Source organism: Pipra filicauda, unplaced genomic scaffold, assembly GCF_003945595.2.
Source record: "Pipra filicauda isolate LSUMZ 115617 unplaced genomic scaffold, ASM394559v2 scaffold66_size7647185_pilon, whole genome shotgun sequence".
NCBI classification, from domain to species: Eukaryota; Metazoa; Chordata; class Aves; order Passeriformes; family Pipridae; genus Pipra; species Pipra filicauda.
In genome coordinates, this window is record NW_024104831.1 from 6,386,729 (window position 1) to 6,404,143 (window position 17,415).

Below are 17,415 nucleotides of genomic sequence, written 5' to 3' on the forward strand. Positions count from 1 at the left end.
ATATCTGCAGATAATTGTCACTTTTTGTCTTTCCCAGGTAAATTCCTGCCAAACCATTCACCACTTTACAGGGGAACAGTACAGCTGGCACATGCAAAGGGAGTGGGACAAATAAACTGCCAACTGGGAGCTGTGAATTTGGTCCAAAGGCATTTTAACAATTAAAAACCCCCAAACCACCACCCTTTTTGTTGGGGTTTGAACCTCTCTGCTCTCAAAATCCATTTTGAAGAAATAATGTAACTTTTGCCATCAGCAGCTGTTACTTCCCACTTTCTGTACACTTCCATGGATAATGCGTCACAGAGATGATGATTTTCTATTCAAGCTCATCGTTCCAAATGAGCCTGGACCCACAGGCAGAAGAATCAACACTGATACGTGGCCACCATAGCCTCCTCTATCCCAATTTGAGGCAGCTCTAACTGGGTTGAACCTACATCCCTGGCTGCTGGCACAGCCTGTAAGGACAATTTAGCACCCAATTCACTTGCATGGGATTTAGGGGATGCAGCAGACCAACACCTCTTCTCCTTCCTCAAGAACAGAGGGAAACCTGAGGGTGAATTAATCCCACACCTGAGACACCACCTCTCTGGACACACTGGTACCAGCCTGCCCTCCAATGTTCTCATCCATCTCCCCCCTTTCTTCTCTGTCTCTCCTGCAACAGATATTACAACCACTTCTCAGCAGCGAGCTCAGCTTCTCCTCTGAATCTTTTCATCCCACACTGGCCCATGTCCAAGTAAACAGCGTGTGCAGTAGGCTCTTGACAGGGCATCATGTTTTGGCTGAACAGATTAGGTACCATTCACGTGAGCAGCTGAGACCATAGATGTAAAGGGGCAGACACCTTGGCAGGCAGAAGTGAAAGCCCTTCCACTAGCATGACTGCAGCCAGCTAGGATGTGTGACTAGGTCCAAAGTGCCAATTTTGAGGCACTTTGGGGCTAGTAAATGCTCCTGGGAAGTTTAGCGAGCATGGTTAGCAACATGTCTGGCCATAAACAAACGCTGACTCAAATCTCACTGGTCTATATGTAGATTTTGCAATCAGTTTATGTATTTGACTGAAAATACAGTTTACACAGTTGCTGGGGTCATACCTAGCTGGATAACGCCATTATGAGGCTTTGTGACTCATAAAACAGAGCTAAATGCAGCACCCTAAGTCTTCTCTGGCATTGTGCACTCCAATGCTTCACTCAATCTACTTGCATTTAAAGAATTTCAGTCCTCACCAGGTAGCCAGATGTCCTGTGACTGCAACTGTAAACAACATGGAAATGGTGCTGTGCAAAACAGCATTCAAGGCTGCTGCCTGAGAGTCAAGAGAGACACATCACTATTCCAGAGATTGTGGTTTTCTTGGTAAATGAGCTCCCATGGACAGAGTAAGGTGATCCCACTCTTTCTTTGTGTTTACTCTCAGTCTGTTGGGCCTTTCCCTAAGATCCCTAATGAAGCATCTAAGCCATTTTCCTGTTGCTCTGTGAAAGAATCAAGGGGTTAGTGGTTAGCTTTACTGGTATGAATGATCCCACATGTTTGAGACTGTATTTTACATGTGACTGGGAACAGAATAACTTGTTTAATCAATGCATCAATGTCCTTTGTTTGATTAAGTTTCTATTTGCCTCCAGGCTGTTTCACAGAAGCAGTCTTATCACAGAAAATTGAGCAATGTGTTCTGCAGTTCTCATGATTATTCAAGTTATCCTTTGACACACTGGACACTGTCATATCCTGGAGCATGTGTGAGAAGCAGAGCTAGTGGTTAGGTGAAATACCTCTCCTTGGCTCCAGCTCCTGTTCCATGGATAAAACTCAAAGCAGGCAAGAGAGGAAACAACTCCCAAGCTACTGTAGGGCGGCATGCAGAAGGCCCCTGGCACAGAAGAGCCCCTACTGGAGTGCCAGGGAGCTGTGTGTGAGGAGTTAACAAAAGGGAAGGCAGGAGGGGCCACCCTGGAACAAAGAGGTGGGAAGCAGAACATGCCTTCGAGCCCCAGGGGCTGAGCAATTACATTTGGCAGTGCTCTTCTGAGGCGGCTTTTTTTCTTGCTGCCTTGGGAATACAGTAAGAGCTGCTTGTTAGGAAAATATCAGATAAGAATTCCATGTAATTTCCAGCCCCTGAACAAGTGAACAACCTAAGATAAGTGTTTCCTCGGGCTTATATTTGATTTCTGTAGAAATCCATATGTGCTTAAAGGCCACCCACATCACAATAGTGCATACCTGTTGTTAGGCTGATATTTTGTATGAAAGCAAAGGTATAAATCATTTCTCACACAGAGAGCAAGCTCGATATTACAAGAAGCCTTTCTGCAGCTGGCTGTTGTGCACCACCCCGATCTACTCAGCCTACCAGCCACAATTGCTGTCACCTTACCTGAGAAGTACCCAGGGGGATGGAAGCAGCTCTGCTGCCATTTCAAGGGGAAGGAGAGAAAGATGGATGTGAGAGTCACTGTGCTCCTTATCCACTGCCTCTCTCCAGCCCTCACACACCATTTACGTACTGGATCTTGAGCGCTTGCTGGGTCCACATGCACATCTAATGTGGTGCAGAAAGAGCAGCTACTTCTAAGATTAGGCAAAAGTTGTTCTTAACACTGGGCTGAGCTACTTCTATAGCACCTTTGCTACCCACACCAGGCTCCACTAGGTCTCTGAAGACTCAAGGGCACACTTGAGGCCGAGTTTGGGTCCAGCTAGGCAGACTGACTTGTGCTTGCATTTTTGAACTCCATGTCCTCTTGGAGCGGTTTTTTTTGTATCTGTACTGTGGACTTAAGAGCAGAGTCTCCTGGGTTCTTTCCCCAGGGAAAGCAGATGCTTTGCTCCAGGCTGGAACATAGGAACAGGCTGATAGGGATGAAACAGAGAGAATGAGGGGGGCTGGAGTGAAACTGGAACCAAATTAATTTAACGGGATGTGTGATGATATGTGTGTGTGCTAATCCCAGCTCTCCAATAGAGTAACTAATTAACATGCCTTCTGTACTTTGCTGATGTGACTGTATTGGTTTTGGAAAGCTTAAGCATCTCTATCATCAGTTTTATTTTGCAATGACAATGCTTTGTGGTGCACAGAAACTGGGTACATTCCAGGCATGTTGCTTTAGTATGCCCTGTGGGCAGCTGCAGCCTCCTCTTCCATTACTTGAAGAGAGAACCCAGCATTTTTTGAAAGACCTCTTTTCAATCTTTTCAAGTTGTTCAGATACTTTCACATTTTTAAAATCATAGAATTATAGAATATGCTAAGTTGGAAGGGACCCATTAGGATCATCGAGTCCAACTCCTGGCACTGTGCATGACACCCCAAGAATCACACCATGTGCCTGAGAGTGTTGTCCGAATGCTTCTTGAACTCAGGCAGGCTTGGTGCTGTGATCACTTTTGTTTTAGTATATTAGTAGATTAGAAAAATTAATTTTATTTCTCACTATTCTTTTTTCTATTTTATATATTACTATGTATAACTATTTCTTAAATTAATTGTTTAGTAAATTAATTTTAATTAGTTTAATTTTAAACCTTTTATGCTAAAAAATTTCCATGTGCTGAAGGAGCAGAGAGGGGAGGAAGAGTAAAAAGTAAAACTCCACCTTAGTAGGTTTGTTAACCTACTACTGTTTTAATAAAACATTCTGGTTTTGAAGACCAAGACATTCACAAAAAATGACAGGTTCATTATTGTCCCATTACTCTTCTTTATAGAGAAACATGCATTCACTCATCCAGGGCCCTCCTGTTAGCTAAAAAATAACATCCTACTCTTCATAAAAAAGAGCAAATCAAGGATGTTCATAAGTTTTTTAGGGAGAAGTGGAAGTGATATGGAAGCATGTCTCACAGCTTCACATCTTACCTGAAGAGACCAATCCATACAGGTGACAACACGATGCTTTGACCAGTGCTCATCATAAAATTGTCGGTTGAAGGAAAGATTGGCTCCTGCTTGAACATCTCTGTGTGAATTCAAACAAAGTGACAAATCTTGAAGTACCAGGGTTCAAAAGCTGCAAAAAGCAATGCAGAAGTTTCTGACTACTTCTCAGTTCTCTGCCCAGCCTGGGGAAGTCTGCCACCTTGATTTAATTGCTCTCACAGACTGTCTTGCTGAAAATGAATCTGCACCAAGGGACAAATTTTACATGTTTCACAAAAGCACATTTCTTAATTTCTCACTGCCTTTCTGACTCTTCTGGGTCACCCTAGGCCATCTCTGTGCCCTTTGACTCTCAGGATGAACCTGACCCTGGCATTCAGCGAAGGAGATGGCAGATGCTACAGACAGGCTGAAGCATAGTACTAGTCCAACATTGTCACACTGATGCATTTTGTCAGTCCACAGGGATGATGCTCTAGAGTAACCTCCAGTAACTTCAGTGCAACATAGCTACTGATCTGCCATGAGGCTTCAACAGATATGTAGCTGTTGAAATCTAAATACTTCCTCTCCTCCTAACAAGTTTTAATGCTTCTGCTCCCCTATCGATTGCTGAATACAAAATCTGTCACTTCTTGTCTTAGCCATTTAGATTGCAAACACTTTGGGAAATCATCCTTTTCATCCCCACAAAGCATAGTCCAGTGGGATCCATTACAGACCTGACACAGTAGTAGAATATAAACAACATTAGTTTGAGTTTGTAAAGGTATCATAAGCACACACGTGTACACCACTGGAATGTATGCATTTACATATATATGTACATATACACACATTTATCTGTTTCAGTTACTTGTTCAGAATTTGAAATTTCATCCCGAAAATGAATCAAAGAAATAAGCCAGCTGAATAATATGTCAAATAACCCCCCCTCCCCAGTTCAATAAAGCACAAAGCTCTTTTACAATATAATTTCAGATAACAAAGTAACCCAGGCCTTCATGCAGAAATTTCAACCTTTTTTTAACTACAAAAATGTTAAATTTTGTTTAAAATTAAGGTTTCCTGTCTCTGGAAGTATCACTAGAAAGCTTATTTTACAAAAACAAAAAAAACCCCACACTGACCCATCTTTTTCTTCTACATCTCTGCCGCTATAGTCAAAGAAGATGTCTGAATCTTCAGCCAAAGCTCGCTCAATTACACGTATTGTCCGATCAAAAAATATCAGGAATTCTTCTGAATGGAGAACTTGTTGTTTCTCTTCTTCTGTCAGTTCTCTAGGAGGAGCTTGGAAAATGAAAAGATGTAGTTAAGAGTATGACATTTCACCCCTTTCCCAATGAATCAACATCTTCACTGGGTTTCTTTTGACATGAAAGCTTGCTGTAGCGATGTCAGAAGAAAAATCAAAGCTTTACACTTAAAATCATGACTAAGAAGTTTTTAATATATCTAAACATACTCCTGTATAATCCCAGAATGTAGCATTTACATAGAAGAGATCCTATATCTTATATATTTATTATTTTGAAATGGAAAATACTTAAACCCCCCAAATTAAATAAACTCAGTGTTCCTATTTCAGGAAATGGCCGTGACTGACATTTAGGCAATACCTACGTGGAAAAAGCAGAACACTTATGTAACAGGGGACCTGTCAGTGAAGTCAAAGATAAAATAATCTTCTAAACTTATACTACAGTTCTTTGTATTAAAAGGGCTCACATAATTTCTCCCTTCACTTCTTCCAATTTCTACTTTCTGTCACTGATAAATTCTGCCTTTGCAAAGCAATGAAGTAAATAACCAAAGATATTCTCTGAGGCAGCAAAATTGAAAGCAACCAGCCAAACACCAGTTTCTTCAAGGCAATGTTATTCCTTACAGAGGAATCCTAAGACCCAGAGCAACCAGTGTTACTGAGCCATGGGCAAAGCTGCCCTGGGAGGGGTAGGTGCTGTTCTAGGCACTGGTCAGGATAGCCTGACCTCTACAAGATGAGGTTACTTCTTTACACATACACAGAGATGCTAAACCTTTACTTCCAAACAAATATTTCCAGTATAGTCCTTCATTTGAAAAATACAATCTTTGTAGGATGCACCAATTCAACGTCTCCACCAGTTTAATGACCTGTTGGTAAACTACAACTCAAATGAGAGCGTCAGGGGAAAGGAAATTGGGATGCTGCTATTGCTACAGTCCAAATTTCTGTTCTTAATTACACTAACAGGGTAATATTGATATTGTGGCAATATTGCATATCAATTACGCCTTTGCCCACACGTGCTTTTAAATCATCATTTTCATTAAATTTCAAAACTACTTGTATTTCAAAAAATGCCACTAGTATCTTCACAGTTACACCAAACCAACCTTTCAATTAGTTTAAATTCTCAGCATGGAAAGATCTTTTGACATCATAAAAATTATGATAACATTGAATTTTGTTTCAGATTTATAATTAGGAACACAAACAACATATCATAACCAGATTTATTGCAAAATTACAGAGACTCGTACTTAGAGTTTAACTAGTGATCAAAGGTCTCCTGCATTTGGCTTTACACTACGGATTTGAGGTGTTTACTTGTGAAAACGACCTTGTGGTCTCCCTAGGACATATTGGATTAAAACACCAGCAGCCAAAAAGTGGAATTCAGCAGCTCAGAGAACACCCACTATACATCAAATTTTAACTCCCAGCCCTGTCATACATATCTCAGTGTTTAATTAAACAATGAATGACACAGTTTAAAGCTGCAGCTTAAAGTTATTTTCCAGTTGTGGTTCCATGCTACACAGTTTCTTTCTGATTTTCCCATGCTTCATCCTAGATTCATATGCTCCAGTGCCCCAGTAGGATGCCACCACCAGCCCCCAGGGCACAAATGGGTGGAAAGGCACAACAGCAGGCAGGAGTACTGACATGGTCATCATTACTGCAGTACTCAGCCCACCCAGGTTTCAGTGTACCTGCTTTCAGAGTTGTGGTTTGGAGAGGCTTGCTATCACCACACTTAGGTTTGCCTCAAGTGGTCAAAGCGTTAGCTCTGAAAGACAAAATCTCTGCACTACACCTGAGCTAAATATAGAGGGTCAGAGAAATGCAAAAGATGGAGGAACAATTTGGCCCTCAGGAGACAGAACAACTAAGAAGTTATAAGCTTTAGCCTTTGATGATCTCCCATGGCCTTGGCCCTGTGTCTCCTACCAGCAGGTTAGTGGTCCCTGTGGAGCTTCATGCATCCAGAGAATATCTGTGTCCCCCTATATGGTCCCCCTGAATAGCAGAGCAACAATTACCAAGGCAGGAGCACAATTTGCCTCTAAGTGCTTTACACAGAAGTAAAGCATGTGAAAAAAAAAGAGTGACCAGCAAAAAGTACAGGTTGACCTATTGCAGCATCCACTAGAAATTGTCACTAAGGGAACTCATCTGGCAAAGAAACCTGTGATGAGGCAATATTCCATCATCACCCCAAAAGCATTGCTTTCCGAGAATCAAAGACAACAAACATGACAATGCAGCAAAATGGCATAAAAAGGGGGAAAACAGCTGCAAAGGCAACTGGAAAACTCATTTTAAACTGCCCTAAATGGTAAAAATTATTTGTTAAATCAAATCCTCTCTACAGCTTGGAAATATAAATTTATTACTCAGCCATTTGCTGACTATAACTGCAAAGAAAATACAACCAAAAATCAATAGAAAGGGAAAAGACAAAAAATAAACAGCTTGGGAGCTGTGGAGTGCTCACAAGAAGTGGAGACAGATGATTGTAGTTCTACCTCAGCAAAATCTCCCTTGCAGTTAGCAACGATCTGTGGGAGGCCAGCAGTCTATTAAACCATCAGGAACACCTTGGCTGAAGTTTGTAGGGCATAAATCAGCTTACCTCATTCATCTGACTGACACACCAGATGCCCCCTGGCGATATTAAGCTTCATATTTTAACCTTATTTTCTTCTTTCATTCGGCTGCCTCTGAAGTTTTATTTGAGGCAATCTCTTCTTACAAGAATGTTAACATCATTACTTTTTCCAGAGTAAAACATTGCTGTAACTACTGTAAATACATGAAGTATAAGCAAAAAACACAAAACAGACAGGTTTTCAAATATGAAGGTTTTCTAACCATTTATCTTTCAGAGCCATTTCCATTTTCTCCTTGTTCCTTCTCCCTGTCCATTACCTTGAGTAAAATAAAAAGAATCTATGTAATTTTCTGCAATTTTTCTTCCGATCTGTGAGCTTACAGTGACTTTGATCTCAGCTTTCAAGAGACACAGGCTCTCTTCAAGGAAAATTCTGGGAAACGTAAGTAGCTGATCAAAGTATTTTTTTGTTTTGTTTTGTCACAGAGACCTATGTGATGTGACAATATCTTCAGAAATTCCCCGTAAGAATACAGCATTTGTCTTCAAATACCTAGTCTCCCTGGCACAAAACCCAAACCAACCACATCTAACCTTCTGTGTGCAACAAAGCCCAGCACAATGTGGAGTTTACCACTGCAAAAAGTTACGTGCTTATTGCCTGGAGTGCAATGAAAGCTCCTGCAAAGGAAGACCCACACTTTGCTCTTGCTTCTGCACCATAGCTTCCTAATGAACTGTTGTGCCTGTGCTCTGATCCCACCCAAAGGAGTTGAACCCACCTGTGGCCCCTCACAGCTTGCAGCAGGAGGACCCGTGGTGCAGCCACCAAGTCCTGTCTAACAGGAGCATTGGGCATCCTGTCTGTCCATAAACCCACGGAGACATTGATGGGACCAAGTACCCATGAGCAGAGTGCTGTGTAGGTGGCTCTGGGGTTATGAGGTCAACAACATATATCAAAGAAGCCCGGTGTTTATGCTAATGTATAATACTGTACAAAATCAAATGGATTTTGCAATTAAAATTAAATCACTGTGCAGTTATACATGCACAGAGGATGCCACAGGGAAAGAAAATATGAAGTGTATCTGTAATGAAAGATATCTGTTTGAACAGAAAGGTCTAGATTACGTAACAATAATTGAACATGATGTGAAAACAACCAATTTATTCAAGACTTATTTACAAAAATAGGAACATTTTATTATTTCACATGGTTTAACATGATCCTCAGAAGTAACATGTTCCACATTGGGTCCTTTTTCCATAAATTTCTTTATACAAACCAGAAAAAAAGTTTTTGTTAAAACATTTTCATGAGTTTTTAGGAACTAAGATAAAATTACTACAGACTTGTTCTTATTCTGCAGAAGCATATTTGTAGTAAATATAACATAAATAGTTGGGATCACAGTGAAAGATCAAATTCACAAATATTCAAATATCAGGATTCGAGTCTTCTTCCAAGAGAGTCAAAAAGACATTAAAAAAATCATATTTAAATAATTATAATAGACTATAAAAAAGATTCTCCTGGAATCTCAGCAATTCTAAAAACCTGACAAGAGAATTGAAGTCCATTGAAGAAAAGAAAAAAAAAAAGAAAAATACCAAAAGGAATAAGTGAACAAAAGAAAGGGCAAACTAGTAAGAACAGTAAAGCAGGAAGCAGCCTTGTTATGAACCCAGAGATATAACAAGAGACAGAAGGAGATTAGTAAAACCCCTTTAAGAGATGTATTATTTCTTTCAGCGTCTATTTAAATCCATGTAAACTTTAGATGTGCTGATGAATGAGGATGGCCGAAAGGTACAGGGTGAGAACCACAATGTGTGAAGAGGCTCCCAGCAGCTTCGAGTCCTTGCCTGCTGAGAGCTTGTTTTTCTTGTGCTTCACACTTTCATGTCAGGTTAGGTTTGATATATTCCATAACCAGCTTTGTGCCATATCATGGTTTCATATGTGTCATATCTTGGTTGTGTTGGCAAGCCCCCACATGGCATAACTGCTGAACACGTAAAAGAAGATTTCAAGGGGCATTTAGGGATTTTTTGATTCTGGAGATGCAGAACCTTAAATCTGGATCTGTGGCAGGCAGGGCTGTTCCCATTGACTGTGCTTCTCCAGGAGCCATGCTGAGCACCATCCCTGAGCATGCCTGAGTAGGGCTGCAAGGATGGGTTGGCACACCTGAGCTTCCTTGGTGTCAGTGGCAGTGAAATCGTGGCATCACTGGTTCTTAAAAACCTCACCACAACCTGTCCTGCTTTCCTGATACTGATGCCTGAGCTGTCGAGAGCTAAACCATCTCCATCAGCATGGCCTGCTATGTGGACACCCAAGCACCATGTGTAAAGCCAGGGCAAGAGCAGGGCACAGCAAGTCTTTGGAGCTGCCAGTCCCAGCCTTCCCATCACAGCCTTTCATGCAAGTTTCCGTGAATATACCTATGGCTTCAGACAAATGCAGATTGAGGCCCAATTTCAAGACCCAGCGCATCCCATTGGTCATGTGGTTTCTACTGACACAAAGAGGAGCCTTAGATGGAGCTCCAGAGCTCTCTGGTGGTAGAAAGCCCCATCCCACTTGATGCCACAGTTTGAGACCAGTGTCTTGTTTATGTGGTCAGGAGAGGCTGCGAATAGGCAGAGCCCATCCCAATTCACCATCAGGTATCCCACAATCAGTTCTTCCAAAAACAGTGGGGAGAACATGCACCTGAGACACAGGTGACAACAGGCAGCCCCATGGAAGAAATACAAGGTGGCCCCAAGGCTTCATACGCTTCAAGTGGTCAGCCAGTCAGTTCTTCATTTCCCACTCCACTTTGGGGGGCACAAGCTGTACCTCTGCCCTTTGCATCTCCTTGGCAAGGAAGTTCTGCAAGAGGTGCCAGACAGGCTGCCTCATTGCAGCTACACTGTGTGCCTTATAGTGATGCTGAGACATGTCCAGAACTAGGGTCAGACCCTGCAAACACCCATGACTGCTGAATAATCCCACAAAACCCCATAGAGCAACTGTTGGGGGAGGGTAAGATGAGGAAATTAAGCATGCTATAAATATCTGTAGAATTAAATTGGCCTACCTATAAACCACAGAGAAAAAAAAATCACATTTCCTCTTAAAATACCATTATAAAAATAGAGGACCCCTGACCTGTTGGCTTGGAGAGAGGAAGACTCAACAGACTAGATCCAAGCTCTGTTTTTTATCTTAACCTATTTTTGAGTTTTATTCATGAAAAATTGTCTGTCTTTCCCTTCCTGCACTTCTCTCTCCCGTGGATTTTTTCTTACACTTCTATAACTCAAAAAAAGCCATGCTGATTTTTTTTAATCTGTTAAAAAATGTGCTCCCTGAGCTGAAACCAAATTTCAGCCCAGAGCAAATTTTTACGGCTGGGTTATAAATCCCTGAAAAACAGGATTCATAATGGAAGTGCTGACACAGCCTTAACTACTATATAGCAGTGTGAATGGCGCCACTATAATATCTATTAGAGATTCTTTAAAAAGTTTGCAAAATATTGTCTTGCCTTGCAGAGAAAAAGAAGCCAGAGTACTTAATGCCAACATAAACATACTTTTAACCCATTATGTGCTAATTTGCAGAAAAGCTATTAATTCTGAGTAGGCACACAGAGTGCAGCACCGACAGGAAATGTTCTTCTAAACTCCTGTTTGACTTGTAACATGGTTTTAATCACTTCCATGAAACACAAACGATGGCTTCAAACTCTGAATGTTGCTCAGAACATGAGAAGGGTGATTACAACAGAGAGGAAAATGGGATTTTGTAGTCAAGAGGGCTAAAGCCAACAGGGAGAGAAGGACACTGAACACTAAAAACATGAGACTCCGTTCCGTGTCAGTTTGATTCACAGCATTTAATTCCTATCATCAGCATGCCACTATTTCATCCATCACAACACATACTGCAGGTCAAGTTCACTTTCTATCAGGCAATGAGCATGTTTTCTTCTTCCTTGAACCCAGTCAAATGTTAGCACCTCACAAAGCTGGTTCTGCTAAAACAAGCTGTGCCTTATTTTTACAGCCTGCAGTTTGTGTGTCTGAGACGAGCGCTAAACCAGCCCAGCTGATCTTCCGCTCCCGGGGGGGGGTCTGCTAGGCAGGGAAGGGGAGCACTGCCCCCTGACTAAAACACAGCAAAGAAATTAAAGATTTTGGCAGTGGTGGTTAGTCAGCAAAGTACACAAGAGGTTAATTTGAAAGCCCACAAGAAAGTAAAATAAATCAGTTCAGGATTGTATTTTGATTTTTTCTTCTCTTCATGCAGGAGTTTGTGCTTTCTCCCCATGTGTAAGTGTTAGTGCTACTTTTCTGTGGAAATAAATGGGTGTGGTATCAGCTGTAAGTTGAATACTGGAGGGACATTCAGCGACTCAGGACAGTGCTTGCACACCGAGTGCAGTGATAGCAGTTTTTAGGGCTTTGTGTTGTCACCAGTAAAAGAGACACTTTGTTAGGTCCAGTGACTGCTACAGGCTGTATGTGAGTTGACCCCACAGTTCTGGAAGGAAGTGTAATTTTAATGAAAAAGTAAGTTTTTCTGTGTTGCCATGCTTCTTGCTCATGTCCTCAGTTCTGCCGTTGCAGACTTGTCTGCCTCCTGTTCCTGCTGTCGCCACTGCTCCCACTGCTCCACTCTGCCCATGGCAGCAGTGGCCGGGGCCAGTGGGAGAAGTAGAAGGATGAGGAGCAGGAGGAATGAGTTTCTCCCTCCGTGTTTCTACAAGGACCTAATGAGCAATGAACACCACAGGATTTATGGCATAGGTGATTTCTATGATGTTCTTAAGAGGAAAGAAAGATCAATTTATAATCAAAACAGTGCAGCTGATTCTGCAACTCACTTCAGTGTGTGAGGATAGTAAATGTGGGCACTGTATACTGGATTCAGGTTTTTTTGGACACTGATAAAAGGATACCAGTCTCCCCTGAATGAGAAAGAAGCATCCACTGTTATATTCACAGTTAAAGATTTCATGGGCTTCTCTGTAAAATTACTACATATTTTTCTCCTAGTGAGATTATCTTGTGAAAAACAAAACTAAGGTTGCAGAATCATCTTGTTAATGACAACCATAGCAAGAAGGGACATAGGCCCTACCTGAAGAAGTAAGTTACACAGCAGTCCTGGCAATATAGAGGTAAGAAATGCTGGAGAAGAAACCCATTTCCTTTCACCCCAGAGCTGCTGCTGTTTCAGCTCTTTTCCCCACTCCACACAGGAGTGAGCACTGACTGTTGAAGGCATTGACACAGTAGAATAGACAATACTCTAGTAAATTCCTAGATGAGGAAGACATTTCACATCCTTCTAATTTGAAAGCTAGGACAGGTCCAAGAGAAGGAAAAGAGACACCATGCATACCTACCATGTCCAGTGCTGACATGCATGACTTTGGCAAGTGTCTCTTGTCTGCACCAGAATCAAGAGGTAACCTGAATTTTTGTCTCTTGTAACCCTGGAGAGTGTCTCAGTGCACAGTAATGGACAGAAGGCCTGGATCTGCCTGGCTTCAGGTGTTTTTTTTAAGTTCCCTTGAAGCAGTTCCCACAAAAAGTTTTGGTTTTGACAGTCAACATTTTTCCAATGAAATGGTTTTCTGCTGGAAGATTCCTGACTACCAAGAGGTTCAAGTTTGTCACTCTCAAGCAGGCAGTTATGGACTCTAAGTACCTTTGAAGACCAAACAACTTTATAGAGCTACTGGAATGCCTGGCATTTGCATTTTAAATCTTTCATGTGAGCAGGGTATTTGAGCCAGAGAAAAAAGTAGCATCAGTCCTGGGATCCAAGAAGCTCTACTTTGTTCCCAGATTATAAGGACATGTAGCTTCTTCTAAACAGCTGAAGTCTTGTGCCTTTCACAAGCTTCTCAGGCCTACCAGCTGGGTCACTGGGATAAAATTTTCTGCTTTATGCCACTCATGGTTTTGAATCAATAAAACTGGTGACTGTTCAGATTTTAGTATTCTCAATAATGGAAACTACCTATGAGAGTAACTACTGGCAGGACCCAGTCCTTTATACATCTAGCAATATCCTTTTCATTTTTTAAAGTACCTTCTTTCACTTCCTGCTTCTGGTCCTGACTTTCCATCTCCAAGTCATCCTGTGCTTTTGGCTCCACCATCTCTTCGTCATCTTCATCCTCTACAAAAAAAAAAAACAAAAAAGAAAAAAAAGATTGAAAGATTGTGAGATTCTCCTCCTTAAGGGGCCTAGAAATTGTATGTCTTCTTTACAATTATAAACTGGTAATAAACCCAGGTAAAGCAAAGTGCACAATACATGGAACATCTACATTTATGCTCAGAGTGACACTCTCAGGTATTTGCCCCCAGAGTGCAAGATACTCTGCTAGCACAGGGCACCTACCACTTCTGCTCCCTGTAGCAACTTCCCATCTCAGATGTCAGCTGAATATCTCCCTGACCTCGGAGATGACTTCTTGGATGGCATAAGGACAGATACAATCATGTTTCAGCCTGGCAGCTATTCCATGGTTGGGACACCTGCTATCCAGACACCTAATTTCCAATTCAATTCTCACAAGATTAATTTGTCTTTTGACCTACAGGAAGAGGTTAAATAGAAATCCGACCTCAGGTCAGATGCCACTAGCAAGAAAACAAGCATGGTACAGTTTTGAAAAGTCATCACCATCAACTGGGGGAACACAGCAACCAAAGTGGCATTTGCAGCTTAAGAACCATTCTTGCATTAATATGAATTTAATGAACACTAAAATTTGACACATGTCAGTTACTACTGCCAGATGTTTTAATGACCTTTCCTGACCTATGCAAATGTCTCTCTCCCTTCCCCTCTCTCCCCACACTCACATGTTCTCATTTTATTCAGGAGGGCAAATCATTTGCTCCTTGATATTAGTCTGAGGTTAGAAGGGTTCTGATTGTCCAGACCAAAACATAAGCAGAGCTAGAAAGACAGTGATACACCAAAATGGCTCAAAATCTACTTAGCTCTCATTACTTGCTCCCAGCTATAGCAATGTGATCTATTCTCCTGTGCCCAAAGCTGGAACACAACCTACTCATACTCGAGAGAGAGTAGAGACACCCAGCTTTCTAGATTCAGTGAGCTAGGAGGACTGAAAATAGAGCTGGTCCTAAAAGTATTTGACAATTAGGATGAGTAAATCCGTGTGCTATGGAGGAATTATTTTGGAGCGATTTTGGAGCTTGACATACCACTAAGGTATAGCAAGCACAGTGCCCTGTGTTGGTCCATGGCATGAGAGAACACATGTTGTCCTGGCCCTGGGGCATTTAGCTGTCAGGAAAAACACTGCAGTTCCTCCAGGGCTTTCTGAGCAACCTACCTGTCACCACACATGGTGCTTCTCCAGGCACACTCTCTGCTCTAACCTGCCGTGTTATCGTGGCCTTGAAGCAAACACGGGGAAACAACTCCAACTACTTAGCTACTGGCACCTTCTCCTGCAAAGGCTGGCTGCAATCATTCCTGGCTTCTTGAGGAGATGGTGGTGCTGACAGGTTGAATTCAGCAAACAGGAACATGCAGTTGTGTTTTGTTTTCAACAACGTAATAGGCACCATGCTATTCCCACCACGTTGCCTACCCAAGGACTTCTCTCCCAGAAGCCCTCAGGGGACATGTAAGCTGGTGTCTTGGCTAGAGAGCATGGCTTAGCCACATACTGTAAGGAAGTGTCTCATCATGGACAGACGTGCTTTTCCCTCTTGGAAAAATGATGAAATCTTGGCATAAGATCTGCCATCGCTCCCCCTACTGCTAGTGACTGCAGTGAGGAGAGAGGGAAAGCTCATCTTTCTAGTCACCAGGGATAATCATGTGCTCCACAGGCTGGGAAGGAAGGAGGAATCCAGTATGGATGAGGAGGCATTTCCAGAATTAAAAGCACTAGTAATGAATGCTACTCCTTTATCAGGGATTTTTCAGATCATGAAACTTGAAGTGTCAGAAAGGCAGGGTGCTCACGATGCCTCCCTTTGATGCCTTCCCTGACCATTACATTTCCCTAGGTACCCTACATAGAAGGGCTATAGAGAAAAGCTTTTAGAGAGCAAGGCAGGGTGTTCCAGTTTGGCAGGCTAAACACATTGCTCTGTCCGCTGGCTGAAAGACAGATAACATCACACTCAGTCAGCAGAGAGTCAACGAGAGGAGCTCTCCTGCTGTACACACACAGGACGGGTAAAAAAAGGTCCTTGTGCCATCGGTCTGCAATGCTAGTGGAGATGGGGATGTATGAAAGACAGAGGCACTCCCAGCCTCAAAGAACATATGAGAAGTGTGAGAAGACAGAAGAGTGACTGGCACAGCAGCGAGTGAATACTCTGCTAACCTCAAGTACATATCCATGCACAGATAGGATTGCAACGGTGCACTCATATATGCATACAGACACGCTTATGGCAGATACTAATGAAGCCAACTCCCAGAAGAGTTTTGTGAGTCTTGCATTACAAGTTTTCATTCCCTAAAGCACCAGCCCTTGGAGCCAGCTGTTTACATATGGATTTCAGCTTCCATTTTTAACGTGTTTCCAACCTGTCAGCTTGTGCATGGAAGTTTCAGAAGGTGGAGGGTCAAGAAAATATGCAGGCAGCAAAGAAAACCTAAAACAATATTTAATTGAAAGTACTGTGATTTTAAAGGCTTCGTGCTCTGCTTTTAAATGCCTCAAGTGTTATTTGGTGATGCATAGGGACAATGTAGCGAATGTAGAACTTGAGATTTAGTAGCAGATTTTCAGATTGAAGTGAAGCAAATTTATCCCTGTCCCCTAGAAGTTCTTGGTCCCCCTGACTTTGGGTGTCAAAGTAGTTGCCTGCCTGTAGCCCATTCCTGCTTCTAAAGCAGAATAGGGATGAATAGCTGAGGCACAGCTGGAGCAGGGGGTGTATCAATACTTCAGCACCTATTAAGATAGATCTTCTTTATTTCCCTTCCTTCCTCTTCTGGGAAAAATCAAAACCAAGTTTCCCAAGAGTTCTCTAGATTTAATTGCAGCAGGAACAATCAGTAAAGGTTATTAAAACACATGCCCTGCCTTTTTCCAAGAGCACACACATCAATAAATTAGTTTTACTGAGAAGGCAGCGCAAGAGTTTTTAGAAGATTAGGCATAATTCAGATGTCCTTATTTATTTACAGAGAAATGTATACACATACACAGAGAAACTCAACTAAAAGAATGACAGGGTTGTGAGCCAAATGCTAAAATGTTAGCAAATGCCAGAATTTGGATTGCCTGGGCACGATTAACTCCTTTCCCCTCCCCACATGTAGGCATGATGACATAATTCTGGAATTTCCTCCCTCTTGAGTAGTTGGCTTCATTTTCTGGGTGCTCAACAAGAGACACCTGGGGCCTGAAATGCAGAAGTGCTGAGAGCTGAAGTCAACTGGCCCTGTGCTTTGGGGGAAGAAAGTGCTAGGGAAATTCCACACATGTGAAGGCTCCCACAGCTCCCTCTTTCAGCTTTCACTGAAAGTTGTCATTCTGACATTTTTGTCCTTTCTCCCCCTGTGCTTAAGTACTTTTGCATGATGGCAATAATATTGTAAAGCAAAGAGAA

At 42.1% G+C, this 17,415-nt stretch overlaps 1 protein-coding gene across 4 annotated transcripts in view; it reads right to left on the reverse strand.

The window, feature by feature from the left end:
- The window catches only part of DYNC1I1 (dynein cytoplasmic 1 intermediate chain 1), a 184,710-nt gene that overhangs the window by 69,062 nt on the left and 98,233 nt on the right, over positions 1-17,415 (reverse strand). For all 4 annotated transcript variants that reach the window (XM_039388634.1, XM_027749172.2, XM_027749174.2 and 1 more), the window contains exons 7-9: positions 13,889-13,978; positions 5,035-5,197; positions 3,884-3,983 (exon numbers count right to left, since the gene is read on the reverse strand). In XM_039388634.1, the coding sequence (XP_039244568.1) occupies positions 3,884-3,983; positions 5,035-5,197; positions 13,889-13,978 (353 nt within the window). The remainder of the gene's footprint in view (positions 1-3,883; positions 3,984-5,034; positions 5,198-13,888; positions 13,979-17,415) is intronic.